The sequence below is a fragment of the Mangifera indica genome, chromosome 5, assembly GCF_011075055.1.
Source record: "Mangifera indica cultivar Alphonso chromosome 5, CATAS_Mindica_2.1, whole genome shotgun sequence".
Lineage (NCBI taxonomy): Eukaryota > Viridiplantae > Streptophyta > Magnoliopsida > Sapindales > Anacardiaceae > Mangifera > Mangifera indica.
This window is the reverse complement of record NC_058141.1, coordinates 17,173,478-17,191,146: the sequence shown is the minus strand read 5'-3', so window position 1 is coordinate 17,191,146 and position 17,669 is coordinate 17,173,478. Positions and strand designations below refer to the sequence as shown.

The 17,669-nt window shown below is 34.6% G+C and overlaps 4 protein-coding genes across 4 annotated transcripts; all 4 read left to right on the top strand.

Moving 5' to 3' along the window:
* The first annotated feature begins 23 nt into the window (after window positions 1–23).
* LOC123217003 (importin subunit alpha-like) lies at window positions 24–4,565 on the top strand. The gene is made up of 11 exons (XM_044637730.1): window positions 24–426; window positions 867–963; window positions 1,063–1,154; window positions 1,265–1,396; window positions 1,504–1,689; window positions 1,797–1,960; window positions 2,082–2,160; window positions 2,733–2,861; window positions 3,107–3,234; window positions 3,326–3,703; window positions 4,041–4,565. Exons 1-10 carry the CDS (start codon window positions 211–213, stop codon window positions 3,699–3,701), a joined length of 1,599 nt encoding a protein of 532 aa, XP_044493665.1. The 5' UTR covers window positions 24–210; the 3' UTR covers window positions 3,702–3,703; window positions 4,041–4,565.
* A 115-nt stretch (window positions 4,566–4,680) lies between these two features.
* Window positions 4,681–7,175, top strand: LOC123217004. Its single transcript, XM_044637731.1, has 3 exons — window positions 4,681–5,464; window positions 5,555–5,932; window positions 6,545–7,175. Exons 1-3 carry the CDS (start codon window positions 5,059–5,061, stop codon window positions 6,907–6,909), a joined length of 1,149 nt encoding a protein of 382 aa, XP_044493666.1. The 5' UTR covers window positions 4,681–5,058; the 3' UTR covers window positions 6,910–7,175.
* A 915-nt stretch (window positions 7,176–8,090) lies between these two features.
* LOC123215305 (GATA transcription factor 15-like) lies at window positions 8,091–8,992 on the top strand. The gene is made up of 3 exons (XM_044635345.1): window positions 8,091–8,272; window positions 8,375–8,497; window positions 8,596–8,992. The coding sequence occupies exons 1-3, from the start codon at window positions 8,261–8,263 to the stop codon at window positions 8,845–8,847; spliced, it is 387 nt and encodes a 128-aa protein (XP_044491280.1). The 5' UTR covers window positions 8,091–8,260; the 3' UTR covers window positions 8,848–8,992.
* Window positions 8,993–12,998: 4,006 nt separating this feature from the next.
* LOC123215772 lies at window positions 12,999–14,063 on the top strand. Its single transcript, XM_044635997.1, has one exon. The coding sequence runs from the start codon at window positions 13,152–13,154 to the stop codon at window positions 13,593–13,595; it is 444 nt and encodes a 147-aa protein (XP_044491932.1). The 5' UTR covers window positions 12,999–13,151; the 3' UTR covers window positions 13,596–14,063.
* The last annotated feature ends 3,606 nt before the right edge of the window (window positions 14,064–17,669 follow it).

Sequence of the window (17,669 nt, the reverse complement as noted above, 5' to 3'; positions counted from 1 at the left end):
TATAAGAACATCCGCTTCCTCGATTCCTCTCCGTCGGATCAAATCAGCATTGTCATTTCATTCGAAAATAAAAATTAAAAAAAATCCAAAATCCGCCTTCATCTTGCTCTCTCACACTCTAATCTAAAAACAGCGCCTTTCTCAGCCGATCAACGGACAGTCAGGTTTCTGTTTATCAAAGATTCTATCTAATCTAAATCAGAAACGACCATGTCTCTGAGACCCAACGCTAGAACTGAGGTTCGCAGAAGCAGGTACAAGGTAGCCGTAGATGCCGAAGAAGGACGCAGAAGGAGAGAAGACAACATGGTAGAGATCCGAAAGAACAAGCGGGAAGAGAGTTTACTCAAGAAGCGACGCGAAGGACTTCAGGCTCACCAACAACTCTCCTCGTCTCTCACTTCTTCCGCACCTGATAATAAGAAGGTTTTCATCATATGCATGCGTCTTCGATTAAACCGTTACTGATTTGATTTTCTTGTTCTTTTCCTTTTTCTGTGGTAAATGATTATGCTTGAGTCAACTGTAAACCGCTAGGGTTGCAAGTCAGTTTTGATTTTCTTTTAGAGATTTTAAATTATTTTATTTCTTTTTATTTATTTATTTATTTAATAAATGAGGCTGTTCTTTTGTTTTTTGAAGAATTTTATTGAATTCCTTAGTGTCGTCTATGTCGGTTTTGATACATTTTGCGATCAATATGTTGAAAATTTTTTTCGAAATGATGGGAATTGGTTCCCTTATATTCTTTGGTATTTTACTTGCCATGTAATGGATTGGATTAGACCTTTCAGGTTCAGTAGATGGAACATTCTTGATTTTCACTTTAAGTAATTGAACTAAGGACTTCATCAACCCAATTGCAGTTGGAAAGTCTCCCAGCAATGGTTGCAGGCGTTTGGTCTGATGATAGGAATGCACAGCTTGAGGCAACTACACATTTCAGGAAGCTACTCTCAATAGGTTGATCTTTCATTTTTTTAGTAATTGTTCTTGTTCTTGCATTATTTTTCTGAACGGTGTAATTAGCATTCTTAGTTTTTTTCTTGAATCTGACTACAGAGCGCAGTCCTCCAATCAATGAAGTTATACAATCTGGTGTTGTTCCTCGTTTTATAGATTTTCTTTCAAGGGATGACTTCCCACAGCTTCAGGTTTTAATTAGTTCCCCATCTTGTTTGTTTGAGACTTTAAATTCATTTATTTTTCAATTATTTGGATTTCGTTCTTCTATCTACTTCTTACTGTTTTGGGTAATGTTCAGTTTGAGGCTGCATGGGCTCTTACAAATATTGCTTCGGGGACCTCAGAAAATACTAGGGTTGTTATTGAGCATGGGGCTGTGCCAATATTCGTTAAACTTTTAAGTTCTCCAACAGATGATGTTCGAGAGCAGGTATATGTTGTATATGGTCTCGTTTCTGTTTTTGGCTTTTTATTGATTTTTTCTTCTTTCAGTGTGCGATGCAAGTACTGTATTAATGCCATTTTCTGGATATGTAGGCTGTTTGGGCATTGGGAAATGTAGCTGGTGACTCACCTAAATGCCGTGATCTTGTCCTTAGCCATGGAGCTTTGCTGCCATTGCTGGCACAGTTCAATGAACATGCTAAGCTTTCAATGCTGCGAAATGCAACATGGACGTTGTCAAACTTCTGCAGAGGCAAACCACAGCCTTTGTTTGAGCAGGTTGCATTATTTAGTTAAATTGTTGGGTAGTATGAGCTTTTTATGTCATTTTTTCATTTTTTTCTGACATTGGTTGCTAATATGTTCCTTTTATTTTCTGTGATCAGACAAAGCCTGCACTTCCAGCTCTTGAGCGCCTTATACATTCAAATGACGATGAAGTCCTCACGGATGCTTGCTGGGCTTTATCATATCTATCTGATGGTACCAATGACAAAATCCAAGCTGTTATTGAGGCTGGTGTCTGCCCCAGGCTAGTTGAACTTTTACTGTGAGTATGGCATTTTCTTTTGTTCATGGTAGATCAGTATTTAGTTTTTGTTTCAACTTTATTCAAATATCTAATTTGTGAAATCTGAATGAATCCTTTAAACCCTTGTGCATATTTCTAGTCATCCATCTCCATCGGTGCTCATTCCTGCTCTTCGTACGGTTGGAAATATTGTTACTGGAGATGATATGCAAACTCAGGTATTTGTGTTAAATTTGCTAATGATCAGATTCAGTAATACTTTTTTATTTTATTTTATTCTTCTCTTTGCATCCACGATTTTAAATTTTTTTGGCATACTACATTTGTTAATATATCAAGGTCTACTTTTCCTAGATAGAAGAACAGACATTTGTTTGTGACAAGGCTATATTTGTATTAAAATCAAATTCTAATATACGGCCTTCTGCTTTTTGTATATGGAAATCTTTTGTTTTCCAATTTATGAGTCAGTTTTATACCCACAGGTAGAAATGATTTAGAGAGACATAATTAGGAGTAGCTCTTAGGCACCTTACAATTCTGTTTTGCATTATACTGTTAAAGAATCTGAAAAGTTAGAAATAAATACTTGAATAGTGAACCCTTTTAAGTGATATTCTACTACAGTTCTTGTCTAATGGTTCTTCCACTTATCTTTTTGCTTTAATTTTAAGGAAATACATATTATATGATTTGCATTGTGGTTTTTGTGAGTTATTCATTTATTTTTTGGTTAACATATTTTTCGTCTTGACCTGTGTCTAATCCTTCTATTTATTTCTTCTTACAGTGTATAATAAACCACCAGGCTCTTCCATGCCTTCTGAACCTGTTAACACAAAATTACAAGAAGAGCATCAAGAAGGAAGCTTGTTGGACCATCTCCAACATCACTGCTGGAAATGTTACTCAGATACAGGTCGGTGAACCAATTTTTTTTTTTTTTTTTGAAGAATTTCTGTTTTCTTGTTTGCTTAGATACTTCATCTGATTCTTTTGATAATATAACACATCTCACTATTTTCATTTGCCGCAATGTTTTGAAGGGTCATATGGGGTAATTGGATGGAGTTTTCAGCTTTTTTTTTTTTTAATTTTGTAATTTTTGGCCTTGTCAATTTATGGAAATTGATTTTTCTGCTTAAATATTAAAAATTTATGTAGGCTGTAATTGATGCTGGTATAATTGCACCCCTTGTTCAACTGCTTCAAAATGCTGAGTTTGAGATCAAGAAAGAAGCTGCATGGGCTATTTCAAACGCAACTTCTGGTGGTTCTAAGGAGCAGATCAAGTATATGCTATATTCTTCTATCTCATGATGTAATTTTTACCCATTTATTGTTTTCATGCATAACAGATAGCATTTTATCTGTATCTGATAGGTTTTTGGTGAGCCAAGGGTGTATTAAACCTTTGTGTGATCTCCTGAACTGTCCTGATCCAAGAATTGTCACAGTTTGCTTGGAAGGACTTGAGAAGATTTTGAAGGTTGGGGAAGCTGAGAAAAATGAGGGTAACACAGGAGATGTTAATTTGTTTGCCCAATTAATTGATGACGCTGAGGGTTTAGAAAAGATTGAAAACCTTCAAAGTCATGACAACAATGAGATATATGAAAAGGCCGTGAAGATTCTGGAGACGTATTGGGTTGAGGAGGATGAAGATGAGCCAGTACGTCCTGGTGATGCTTCCCAAGCTGGATTCCGTTTTGGAGGCAACGAACTTTCTGTTCCTTCTGGTGGATTCAACTTTAGTTGAAGGTTTGAACTCTACTTGTCATTTTCTTGGCATGAATGAAGATGAATGTTTGTTAAAATATGGTATTTGTTTACCCTTGTTGAGACGGTTTATGATGACATAGGCTTTTTACCTAATCACTTCGTGATAATGGATTGTGTTTCATAAATTCTTAATTGGGATCGACTTTTGTCCTGGCCATTTAAACCCTGGGATGCTTTTCTGCTGGGTTTTGGCTCTTGCTTTGTCAATTCTTTTTAGTTATGACATTAAACATCTTATTGACGTCACTTTAAAAAAATTTTTAAAAAATGTGGCTGGTTTTAGATTATTCATCACGACACTATTTGCAATTTGCAGGACATGCAGTTGGTTATAGAATGAAGACCAAGGTCTAGGTCTGGTGACCAATGTTGTCAAGCTCGAGTGGGAGAGTTTCTGCTTGCCGTTCTTGGGTCTAGTTTGGGGTGGAGAAATGTTTGTTTGGTGTACTGGTTGAATAAAAAGAATGGTGCATCATCTCATCCGGGCTGGTTTATAAATGCGGCTTCCTTGCATGCGGACCCTGGAAATCACAAAGCATAGAGTCTCTCCATCTTTTTCATCTTTTTTTCCTTCTTGGTTGTTATTCTTTTGTAAGCGTCCTCGTTTTTGAATGCTAAGTGTGGGGATCCTTAGAGCAACAAAAGAACAAATTATAAATTTGTTTCTTCTCTTGAAGGGTTTTGCTTTCAATTTTTTTTTTATTCTGATTATTGTGGATTGCGCGATTCTGTATTTTAATTGAAAGGCATATGGTGTATCCTTTTCAGTCTAAAGGGGATTTCTTTGGCTTTGTAATTTGTCAAAACATTCGAAGATTAATCAAATATAATATTTGGTCAACCTCTATAAATTATTTGCAATAGTGACATTTGCATAACTGTAACTCTCACGTTACGTGCAAAGCGGTACTGGTCCTACTGGAAACGGGGATGTAGAGAATCGGCGCAATGGATTTGATCCAACGGCTATAAAAGTTTCTGCGCTTAATGTCTATTTGCATAATGACCGTGATAAACGCTCCATTCTGAGGATTGTCTCTATACGTCATAGCTGCCCGTGCCATATACTAGTAGGGATATACGAATAATACAAGGCAGCAATTGTCCATGTTCAAGAAAGAGCGAGGAAGTAGCCATATGCTACTGTACAAAAACCGTGAGCAGTGGGCTAGTTGAGTAAGCTCTGGAAAAGACACGCCCTACACGTTTTATTCCCTTCTTTCCCCTTCTTGCAACGAAGTCCCATTGAAAACCAATGAAACTGTTTACACAGCTCCAAGTAGTATACACTCTTTGCTACAGCGAACGCTAAGCTTACAATAGCATTGAAGGAAATGAAAAGCCAACTATCTTCTTGCGATGAAGATGAGTACTACTCATCGAGAATGGTGTGCCACTGGTGGAGATCGTCTGCGAAGTTTGATGAATGTGTTAAGCTCAAGCTTGACATCCCTGACGTATCTCGTCTCACACCTAGACTCAGAGTGCTGAGGGAGATGGAGAGATTGGCCTTAATTGCACCTGAAGGACTCAATGAGCTTCGACACAAGCTTCTTAACTATAGTTCTGGTGACTTCTGGGTACCCACAGGAGGTATTAAAAAGGAAGAGATGGACATTCCACCGGTGATCACTATTCTCTTGGTGGGTTTTTCTGGTTCGGGGAAAAGCTCACTTATCAACCTTATGTACAGTATTCTTAGTCGCTCTGGACTCTTACTCTTCGCCCAAACTTCATCAGGTAAGCACATCACTTTTACCCTTTCATCAACTAATTGTTTTTAGTATCAAAAACAGTGGCTGACTGTTCTGGTTTTCTTTTGTCTCCTAGGAAGTTCTAGCGATTCAACAACCATTTACTTGGAAGAGCACAATGTCTTGAGGTCTATGCGAAGTGGGTTCTGTGTGTATGATTCGAGGGGATACGATTATGACAGATTGAGTGAAGGATTAGAAGAATTATCTTTCTTTATGGGCGAAGGGGTTCACCATAATCAGTTGTGCTTGAGATCAGTCGACTATGCATCAACGAAAAATGATGTTGATGTTTTTTCTTCGAGATCGTCTTCTAAATTCGTTCAGAGGAGGGTGAATTGTGCAATGGTAGTTGTTGACATGGCAAAGTTCTACAAAGCTTTCAAAGCAAAAGATTCTAAGCCATTAGAGGCAACCAGACAGCTCTTCTGCGCACCCGAGTTGCGAAAATGCAGTAAGTTTTCCTTCTTTATTATCATCTATTGTTATTACTCTTAGTAGTAAAATTACCTTGCAGTTAATTATCACAGTCTCATTCATTTCTACCTAATTATAGTCGATGATTACTTTTACGTTGCATCAGAAAGCTAGCATAGTATCATAATATCGCTCAAAAACCAGGACAAATCAATGAGTTTCTTTTGGGCTTATTTAGAGAAACTTGCTGCCTAGAACTTTCAGGCTCAAAAAGTTATCACTTTCTCAATAATGTAGCTTGCGGCTTGCATGAACTGCATCATTAATGAATGATGGACATGGCCTCATAAAATGTTCCAAAATTAATCATTTATCTCAACAAAGAATGAAATGGTACTTTTTACAAAACTTACTCTCAGCTTGGGTAATCTACCTCTATGTTTTTAACAATCCTTTTGTTTGTAATTGTATCACAACATTTTTATTAAATGGGACCTGTGAGCATCCCTTCATCACACAAATCCTTCTCTCTTTAAAAGTATTATATAGATGCAAAAACATAAAATTTTGTTGTGCTAATTAAATTTTATGCTAAAGTAATAACAGAAAATATGACAAATATTTGTTGTTCTGTTTGCTGTGGGTGCAGACGAGAATCCAATCTTGATATTAACCCACGGTGATATGCTATCAACGGAGGATAGGATCGATGCTAGACTAAATATATGTGAATGTCTAGGTATATCTGAGACGAGTGGCGTGTATGACATTGTATGCCTCACAGAGTATGGATTTCCTGCTGAAGAGTGTGATCCTGTTTCAGCCTATGCTGTAACTGAAGCCGTTTATAGGGCATTACTAATCTCTGACAGAGGCCACTTTCCGAAGAAAAATCTCCATGACTGGACAATTCTTATATTGTCATGGTTTTTGTGCTTCATTGCCTCTGTTTTCGCTTTCCTTGCAGATATATGCTCCAGACTGGGACGGAGGGATAATAAATTGAAGTTGTGATGGAGATTGCTGTAGAGGGGAGGAAAACATTTGCTTCGTATAACTAATGTAGTACTGCTAACGACTATATTAGTGTTAGGAAGACTATGACTATCTGTAACATCAAGTAGATTAATTTGCTGATTCCAGAACAAGAGTGAGATACAATTGTCAGCTCTGATTTGAATCAATAGATGTGTGGATTTGACTGCTATAGGAGACAAGAAAGCAGATTACAATTGTCAATAACTCAATCATCATTAGTGAAAGTGAAATCTTACTGGTTACTGCAAATTGAAATGTTGAAACTTTCCCAAGTGAAGTAGACATCTGAGTATCAAACTGTTGTAAAAGTATCAGTTTCTCCACATAAGTACATCGGCTGCTTTTGCATCCTGTAGACTCAACCAAATTAAAAATAAGGCTAACAATTTTAGACAAGATTTATGTTCTCTTAAGGCACTTTCAGCTTTCTTCCAGACTTGGAGGGAGCAACTTTCTTTCTGAATGGACAGTGCAACTGCTCTTAGAGTTGGTGAAGTTCAAACTGATGAAATTATAGGAATTATTAGTTGGTGACACGTGGCAGAATAATACTATATTACGTTATATAGTTACCTCCCCTTTTCTCACATAATAATAGTGGACCACATTACTGGTATGAAGGGGACTGTGAAGTAAGAGGGCTCCATTTTATCTGTTATTTATTGGTTGGCTGTCTGGCATATGAACCAGAATATATGGGCCGGTTTTTGTCTTTTATTGCATCTTTATACATCTAAATTCAAATATTTACATTGATTTTGTGTACAAAAAATATATTTAAATTCCATGTTAAGCGACAGGAATAACCTCTCATGATTCTGGCATACATATACAAAAGGCACCCATATCTGCCGGTTCCTCTGTAATTGGTTTTCTGGTGGAGATACAGTGAGTTATTACTCCTCAAACACACAAGCAAAACAAGAAAAAAGGAAATTTAAAGAATTATAAAAATATATAGTAATATTGAACCATCCCCTTTGGTTTTTGTTCACCGATTTAATTTATTGACAATGTCCTGCTGCCCTGAATCAGGAGAGACAATATTAAATATCATTTGTAGTGGTATATTTATTATAAACCCTCTCTTGCTGTTGCCCTAATCGCTGCCATTAAAATATGATTAAACCTCTCTCTCTCGTGGCATCTTTACTTCATCACTTCTCTCCTCTACTCATCAATGTCAATGCTATATTTATGTCCTAGTTGGATCATCCTTAATCTCTAAAATTGAAGATGTTTTGAACTCTCTGTAGAGCGTCTGATCGAAGGCCTGTACCTGGGGTTTCTTTTTCTCTTCTTCAGATAGTTTATTGCTATAGTGGAAATGAATACAAAAGTGAGTAATATTTTGCTCTTTACAGTGTTAAGATCTTGTTATTTAGGCCATATTTCGTGCTATATGAAGTTATGATCAACCACATTTTCATTTCAAAAACAGGGATCGGAACCGGAGGTCTTGAACAGTTCGCCACCAAGTGTCTTTAGCAAGATGAAGAAAAGCTGTATAGATTGTCACACAACAACAACACCTCTATGGCGAGGCGGCCCAGCAGGCCCCAGGGTAAAATGATTAAATATCCTCTCTCCCTTCACTGCATTTCACAGTTGATAAATTTTGTTTGTTTTTTTCCCTTCTTCTTTCTTGGCATTTGGCTGCAGTCACTATGTAATGCATGTGGGATCAGGTACAGAAAGACAAAGAAGGCGCTCCTGGGTTTGGACAAAGGAAGAGCAGAAAAATGTAAGAGAAAGAATAGTAAAGATTTTAGGAAGCTTGGAGTTTCTTTGAAAATGGGACTGATGGGTATTGGAGAAGAAATGTCATTTCAGAAATCATTAAGAGAGGAAGAAGAAGCTGCCATGCTTTTGATGACTCTGTCTTGCGGCTATATGTCTATGCCGGGTCCTTAGAACAAAGACTGAAAGCCCTAACAAAATAATAGCCACTCTCTTCACCTTTGACTTTTGACTTTATCGTCTGTAATCCAATCTTCACTTACCTGGATGCGCTGTATAAGAAAAAGTGAAAAACCATCAAGGACTGACTTTTGCAGAAGGGATTTTTTTTGTGGGTTAATGATAATGTATTTAATTTGATCTTTTAGTTAATTTAATCCGAATCGCATTATGAATGTCATTTGCTGTGGTAAACTTGAAGAAGAAGCCTGTTGTATGATGTGATAGCGCATAAATCTCATGAAGAAAGAAAGTTTAAAGATATATAATCATAAGAACTGATAAATTCTTCAACTGTTCAACACAAAAATAATTCATCATCTGTGATGTCATCAAGCAGCCCTAGAAACTCATGCAGATATTTGGATAAAGGTATGTAGGATTATTGTATAGGTTTCACTTTCAACTTGGTGAATTTGAACTTAATAATATCTACTAACGTCGTCAATTACTAGGGCAAAACTCCATTAAAATAACGTCTTTTTATTTCCTCAAGATCAGGAAAGTACGTGCCTTGACTCTCTAGAATTAAAAATTCACAAAGTCAGAGTCTCAGTTGACTGTTTGACTGTCATCAACTATTTTAGTTTCTTCCCGTCGTTTCTATTCACACAATAACTGCTCAACTAGCATTTCAGAAAACATACCTGTCCCATTTATGGTGCAGGGCGCAGATAAGGTGACGGCGGCTGAACCGATTAGCACAAACTAGCATCAGAACATAAACCAAGTAGTGACGGCACAGAAACCGAGCCACTGGTGACACCTAAACCACCACATTTCTCTTCTTTACGTCTTGAAAGTACCGGGCTAAAACAACCCCTTAAGTTCAACGAAAGCGCCGCAACAGTACTAATGTGGCACTGGAAGACGTGATCTGCGTTGGTGTAGAAGGCACACCGTTGACAAAAGACAGAGACAAGGAACAAACAGATGAAAGGGAGAAGAACACCTGATGACTAAGAATATTTTAGTCATCTCAAGGCATCAACATTATCAGAAATTAAGACAAGGAAATTGATATCTCCAGCCACACATGGAACCAAAAAACTATGCAGGTAGCATCTGATAGAGTTTACCCAACAAGTAAGGAATAATGTTATATGCATAATTTTTTTATATAATTTTATATAAAAATAATAATATATTATTATATAGTTAAATAATTAAAATTAAAAATAAAATAATATTAAATCATATAATAATATATAATTATTTATATAAAAATGGTAATCTGTGCTTGGACATAGTTGGGTGGGAAATTTCATTATCCCTTTATAAATACTTCTTTTTTTTAATTTTTGCCTTCCTTTTCAAGTTATTTTTATCCTATTATGTAGACATGCCATGTGACTCACCTATCTTTTTTTATTTAAGTTGAAAAACTATCAATACTACAAACAATCGAACAAAATTTGTAACGTGTAACTGTAAGCAATTTATATGTCACTTAAAGCCATGATGAAATCTACATGTTTTAATTTATTAATTAATTTTTTTAAAGTAAACCATATTTGTTAATATTGTTTGAGTAACATCATATTTGTTAATTACTAAGCAATCATATGAGGTAAAGTTGATTATTCTAAATTAAATTGCAGTCAAGAGTCACTGTCTCGAGGTGCCAATTATACAGAATTGAACAAAGCCAAAGGACTATTTCTCACAAAGTATGTTGATTTTTCAAGTTTTCTTTGTTAATTTTTAAAATCTCATTTACATATCTACAGACGGTTAAAATTAATTGTTTCAAAGGTAAAATCGTTATTTTATTTATAATATTAAAAATAAACTTAAATTTGATTTTATTTTCCTCTCTAAATACTAAAAATTAATAATTTTTTTTAACCTAAGTTTTTAAAAATAACATTTTTCCTCTAGGGTTTTCAAATTTTCAGATTGAATTTTTCAATTATGATTGGTGATCTCCAAGTAGAGTCTCTTCCTCTCCAGTGTCTCCTCCTTCCGATCGTGCTCTTTCCCATCCTCCTCGATGTCATCATCAATGAAGACACCAAGGAGGATGGGAAAGAGCATGGTCGGAAGGAAGAGACGCCAAGAGATCGTTGATCGTTGTCAAAAAATTTAATCTGAAAGTTTAAAAACCCTAAGGGAAAAATACTGTTTTTGAAAACTTTGATTGAAAGAAATTATTAGTTTTTAGGGTTTAAATGGAGAAAATGATATAATAAACAGACTCAATTAATTTTAATCATAGATAAATAAAATTTTTAAAATTAATAAAAAAAAACTTAAAAAACCAACATACATTAAGTGGAAAATAGTCCTTTGGCCAGTGAACAAAGGTTGGTTTGGTCCGTTTGGACAGCAATGAATGCGTGGCGATAAAAGAGGCAATAAGCCTAACCACCATCTGAAATTACTTTAAAGCCAGCTCATCCATGTAACACTGGAATCATTCTGGCACCACCAATCGGGTTTTTCAGCCCATCGAAAATTTTCAGTACTTTTTCACGCGTAACACATTTTTCAATTTCTGTTTAGTGCACCAGATTTTATTTTAATTACTTTTGGACACATAACATATTTTTTAATTACCTTTTAGTGCATTAATTTTTGCTGACCCATGTGATTATAGGTATGCATGCATTTCACACCGTCAACCTTTTCAACTGTTTTATTTTTCAAAATAAATCGCAATAATTTAAGTAATCGCACATGCTTTTTAAACCTCAAATTCAATTTTTTTTCTTTATAAAATATTTTCAATATTCACACAGGGGCAATATGGGAATTTGGGGAAACATAAAATTGTTTTTGTCAATATTTTGAAATTATAAATATAAAACATTTTAATATGAATTTTTAAGAAAAGAATGCCTTCGACTTGGAGAGTTGGACAATGGTGAAACTCTTAAAAAGTAGTTGTAGATGAAGAAAATTGCGTCAATATGTTACCAATTTTCCACACTCTGAAGCAGGAAAACGTTAAATGCATAAGTTTGCTTAGATGGTCAAAGGGTAAAGCTCAAAAGTCAAAACACAATGCACATGTTGTAACCATGTACTTCCAAACCTAACACCTAATTTATGAATTGAGGTTGCAAACTTACAATCGAGACAAGAGTACTGTTGAGTTTGATATCGACTTAATAGAATAGACATAAATCTCGAGCATGAATTAGAAAATTTTGAGTGTTTTAAACTCGAATTCAAATTGATATATAAATTATTCACTCGAACTTTGATTTAAAAATTACAATAAAATATCATAATTTTTGTATTTATTAAAAACTGTCTATAAATAACATTACTCCAAATAAATATATGTTTAATATTCAATAAAACTATGTATACTTATTTTTGGTGCACAATTTGTATACACAAATGATGTGTTATCATGTGATTGGATGTTTCTTTATCATATGATGACACATGTTTTAAAATCATCTAATTATATGATGACACATCACTGTGTATATGATTGTGTATCAAAAATGGGTACACATAGTATTGCTCTTTAATATTATGCCATAATCTTGGTATTTATGAGAAAGCATTTAGGGTTTGGAAACGAATCAAATCGCTTACTAGTTATTCATGGCTTGGTTTGTTTGTTTGTTGTTGAGTTTGAGTTTAAATTCATTATTTATCAATTTAATAAATGAGTTGGCAAATTCAACTTGATTTAAATATAATATTAATAAATATTAAAAATTAAAATATTATATTGATACCTTGTTGAACTTTTATATTTTCGTATAAAAATTTTGTATCTAACCCTCTCATTTTTCAAAAGTATGTATACGAGCTTAACATCAAATTTTAAATATAAATAAGTAATTAATAAATATATAAATTATATAATTTAATTATAATTTTTAAAATTAAATTTAAGTCAATAATTATTAATTCAAATTACAAACTTGAACTTGAATCATATACATAAGCTCAATTCTACCAAACTTGCGCCAAATAATACTTGATCCGGCTCTATTGGAGCCCAATTTTTTTTTTTTAAAACATTAACGTGGAAAGCCACATGGGTCTGTATATGGTTTAAAGCGTGTGACTTGTAAGTGCTAGTGATGATAGGTCCCGGTCATTTAATAATGATAGGGACTCTCGTGAGAAATGCAGGTACAGATTAATTGACTTTCTTCATTATGAATCACCACCCATCTTCATTGTATTTATATATTCATCAAATTTCTCAGCCCTTCTTCAATCTCTCAACTCTCACCAACTGGTTTCTCTTTCCCATCTAATTTCTCTTAAATCAAGAAACGGACCAAAAAATGGAAGGTGTTTCGACGATGGTGTACAAGGGTTTGAGGAACTACTGGCAGAGGAGAGGTTACGAGAGGATAAATGGGACAGGTCGGAGACGGACAAGAAGCCGATTGGAGTTGAATTCAACCCGGAGAAGACGATCCTGGCGGATTAAGATCAAACCTAAGCTTAAAATACTCAGAGTGGCTTCACCAAAGAAGTTCTTTCTATGGCTGCGTGACTCCTACGTGAAGATGATGATGAGTTTCGCTAATTCACGGGTTTGTACTGGTTATGGCGGAGCCTTTGCCGGTCAAGGGGTTTATGGATTTGGAAAGGGTCCACTCAAAGAGTACGATGAGAAGATGATCATTGAGATCTACAAGTCTTTAATGTTGGGGGCACCGGGTCAGTTGGTGCCTCGAGATGCAGCTAAACTTGGTTCAGAGATCGCTTGCGAAGCTAGCTAGCTAGCTAGCTACCTAATATGTAGCAGCATAGCAAAATACGTTATTAATATATCAGGTACAAAAGTTTCGCTTATAGAACTTGATGCTCACTTGAATTCATGGAAGATGCATATTCCAGTAAAGATCATGAAAATTCTTCAAGACTATCCTGAAAGAAACAAAGATCGATGAAGACCAAAAAAGGCTTTACTCTTTTTTCTTTCCTCCTTTACAGAATAGCTTTTAATGTTGTCCTGCTGGTAAGTTGTAATGAGCAAATGTTCAGTTGTTGGCAATAAGTCTTTAAGCCACCTATCTTCCTTCCTGGCAGAAGAAGCAGAATAAAAATTACTTGTTTAAATTTCTGGTAATATTTTGGGTTGATTTAGATTATGATTTGGTCGTTAGTAAAGGAAGGTAAGTGATGAAGGTGGTGGGCACATATAATCAATGCAAAATTTGACCATTGCCGTTACTTTTACGGTGGAAGGATGTGAGCTTGCACCGCCCTTTTTGGCGTATACACTTTTTAAATATAAATATATAAGAACAGTTTAATTAGGGCAAATGTTTTCGTGTGTAACCTACCTAGTGTGACGTTTGCCTACTTGCATATTAAATTGCTGTGCAAATTGTCTACCTAATTTTTAATTATTTGTATATTATAAAATATTTAATAATTAATTATGGCCGTATAGAAATGTACTATTTCCCTTTCCTTCCGGTGAAACTTTGCTTGTTTATGAATTTAAATTAAAGATACTAATCTTATTCAATAAATATATGAGGGTGACAGCAAAGCATTAGAGCTTACAGATATAACTTATTTTCCCGGAAAGGATCTCCTCTAGTCTAATGAGATGACTTATATTCATTCCTTCGTGTCGTTTTCCTTCACAGCAATTATGATTATCGTTGTCATTTTGCTATTAATTTTAAATTGTAGAGAGAAAAGACATATTCCCGATGAGTCGATTTTCAAGTATTAATTCGTGAAGTTTTAAAATTTTATTTATTGTTTAATTTTTATTAAAATGATTATTTTATTTTTATATTAAAAATATAATTTTATTTCCTTTCTTTTATATTTTAAAAATTAAATTTTGTATTTTTGCCTTAACTTTGAAAAGTGGTTTTTTTTTTTCTTATTAAAGGTTATTTTCTTTCCTTTCTTCTTTGACAACTGGACTCTGACTGTAATTGTTTTCATCTCATCCTTTTCTCTTTGTCGTTGACAATGATGATTGACGAAGTCTTGTTACGATAAAACTTGACAAAACACAAAGACGAAGAATATTCATGGAATTGGTTCTGATAAATAAGAATCAGCTTCATTTTTTATTGATTCAGCTTCAGACAAAGATAAATCACATGACGGAAGCTTTGTCTAGAGCCGATTTGATGGAAAACATCAACAAAAAATGCCACATCAATGTTTCTTCAAGCCTCTCCTAATTTGTCAGCGAGCTTTGTCTGCTGAGGAAGCTAACTAAAGGGAGGGAAATGGTGGAGATGGTGATCATAACCATCGTCACCATTGGAGAGAATAAAATTTTAAGAATATAAAAAAAAAAGTTATTTTTTAAAGTTAAGATCTAATATAAAATACTAATTTTAAAAATTAAAAATTTATTTTTTAATATTATTAATAAAATAATAATTTAATTTTAATAAAATATATTAATTAAAATTAACTAATAAATAAGTGTTTGTTTTAAAACCCACTATTTGTTTGAGAATGGGTTTTACCTTGGGTGGGAATATGCCTTTTGGCTTTATTTTAAACATTGCACCATTCTGATTGTGAATCCTGACAGGGCTTTTTGGAATTCTGTAAAAGATTTTCTAATAAATTTATAGACAAGTGGCTTATGAACGTTGACAAATTAAGTTGATGAAATTTTTAATGCCCAGTTATACTAAACCTATCAACCAGAGAAACTTGTAAGGTAACGTTAAAATATGATAGGTAATTAGTAGTGTGGTGGTGTCTGCTTTCTTTCTTTCTTTCTTTCTTTCTTTTTACTCAAGTAAATAAACCTGCCATTATCTATTTTGTTTAAGGCTGTAGATGAAATTAATTTGTCTCAAGTTCTGACGTACCAACTTGTTTGTTCCTATTAGCCTAAACATTAATTCAATGTTAAATTATCCAAACAAATCTTAAGTGCATTGATTAGATGAGATGTTATGATTCCTTGATGTTCTACCTAAAGTTACGCTTAATTTATGAGTTGACATCCAAACCTTGGAGATTCCCTGATAAATAGGATTCCCAGACCAAGCAATCCTGCTGTAAAATCTCTTATTGGTAGAGGGTAAAACTCAATCATCACATCCAAAAGAGTAATTTGAATACCCCAAAAAAAGTAACTTTATGTATAAAAAAGTACGAGTTTCAGTATTTTTTAACGATATATTAAGATTAAACTCTTAATTTATCTGGTTTAATGGTTGTAGAGTCGGACCTAAGTTTGTTCTATTCACTTTGGTTAGTTCGGTCTTGAAAGTGATAATTCGATTCAGATGGGGGTTCTTTGTTTAACAAAAAGAAAAAAAAAAAAGAGTAAATTTAAGCTGATTGGAGGTTTATACATTGTCGGTGTTCGGAGGTTGTATGGATTTTTGAGCGGGCTTAAGCCCAAAAACAACTTCTCTGCCACCACCTCTTTCCCCCAATTTTTCATTAACCAGTTTTTAATTTTTCAGCATGTGCTAGTAAGGGCCTGAGAAACATGATCTGGCGAGTCTTAGAGGAAACACATGGTGGAGAGATAGAGTAGAGATAAGCAAGTCCGGTGGAGATAAAGGATAAAAGTTGAATTTTCATAAGAGAGAAGTCCAGTCCGAATATTGCATGTAGTTATGATGGGTGGTGGCAAAGGACGAACGAAGCAAGGAAGAAAAGGAGAAAATAGAAAGCGAAAAAATAAACTTTTAGGAGAAAATTAGGAATTACTTCAAAATAATAATACAATTACAATTATGATTTAAAATTATGTAAAGAAATGTTTGTAATTTTAATAAAAATAGGGACAAATTAGTCATTGCAATATATATACCCCGTGACACTCCAAAAACAGAAAAGGTGACACATCAAATTGAAGTCTCTAATCTAACAAACCAAAAAATTAAATTGATACACGATATGATCATTCAAATTTCCGACGAATTATTTAGAAATGATCCATAAATGTGATTATTAATTAGCCCATGATTAAATTGCGTTCAATTAAATTTGCACACAGAGTCCAAAATATAGTTCAATTTTATCCAATGTTTTGGTTTGTAGTCAAAGTTGAGAAAGCGAATATGATCACCGACCATCCAACGGCTAAAAGAGTGGAAAAAATTGCAGCAGTAGAAGTAGTACTAGTAGGTTGGGAATTGGAAAAGAGGGTCAATCTAAATTGACTGGTAACGGCTAGCCCCATTAACTTCTCTATCCTCTGAAACTACCACTTAGTAATTGATCATTGTATGTTACCCTCCCTTCTTTTCCCAATGCCCTGCTTGAGAGTTCCTTTCTTTTTTAATTTCGTTTTTAAGCAAAAATGAATTAAAAAGAAAAACAAGTGGGCCTCGAAAGGGGATCCAACCAGAACTTAAACTCGAACTGCACAGAAGCAGGATGGCAACCCCAACAAAGGACAACAGAGTTGCGCACAAGCAAAAAAATCCTTATCTCACTCTACTTAAGGTCCTTTCAAAATTCCTATAATGATAGGACTTAAAGAGGGTGGCAATGAGGTTGACAACCTAAATACACAAACGAATCTAGAAGACCAATTCAAACTATACAGTATCTTATATACAAAGCAAAAAAACACATCAAAAGAGTCAGCCTTTGTACTGTGGCATAAGCTTTTAGCCTTGCGGAGCCTTTTGAAAGACAAAGCAAGCTGCACACATTTCTTGCAGCAGGATCTAATGTCATAGGAAGCCTTGTTGCCAGCTGACCAAAATAATTTTTAGGTTATTTCGCAGGACATAACAGATTGGTTCCCCTCAATAATTAATATGGACGATATACACGATTGGGTCATTATCAATTATCAAATAAATAGGCGTGCCCACCACAGAATGAGCCCTGAT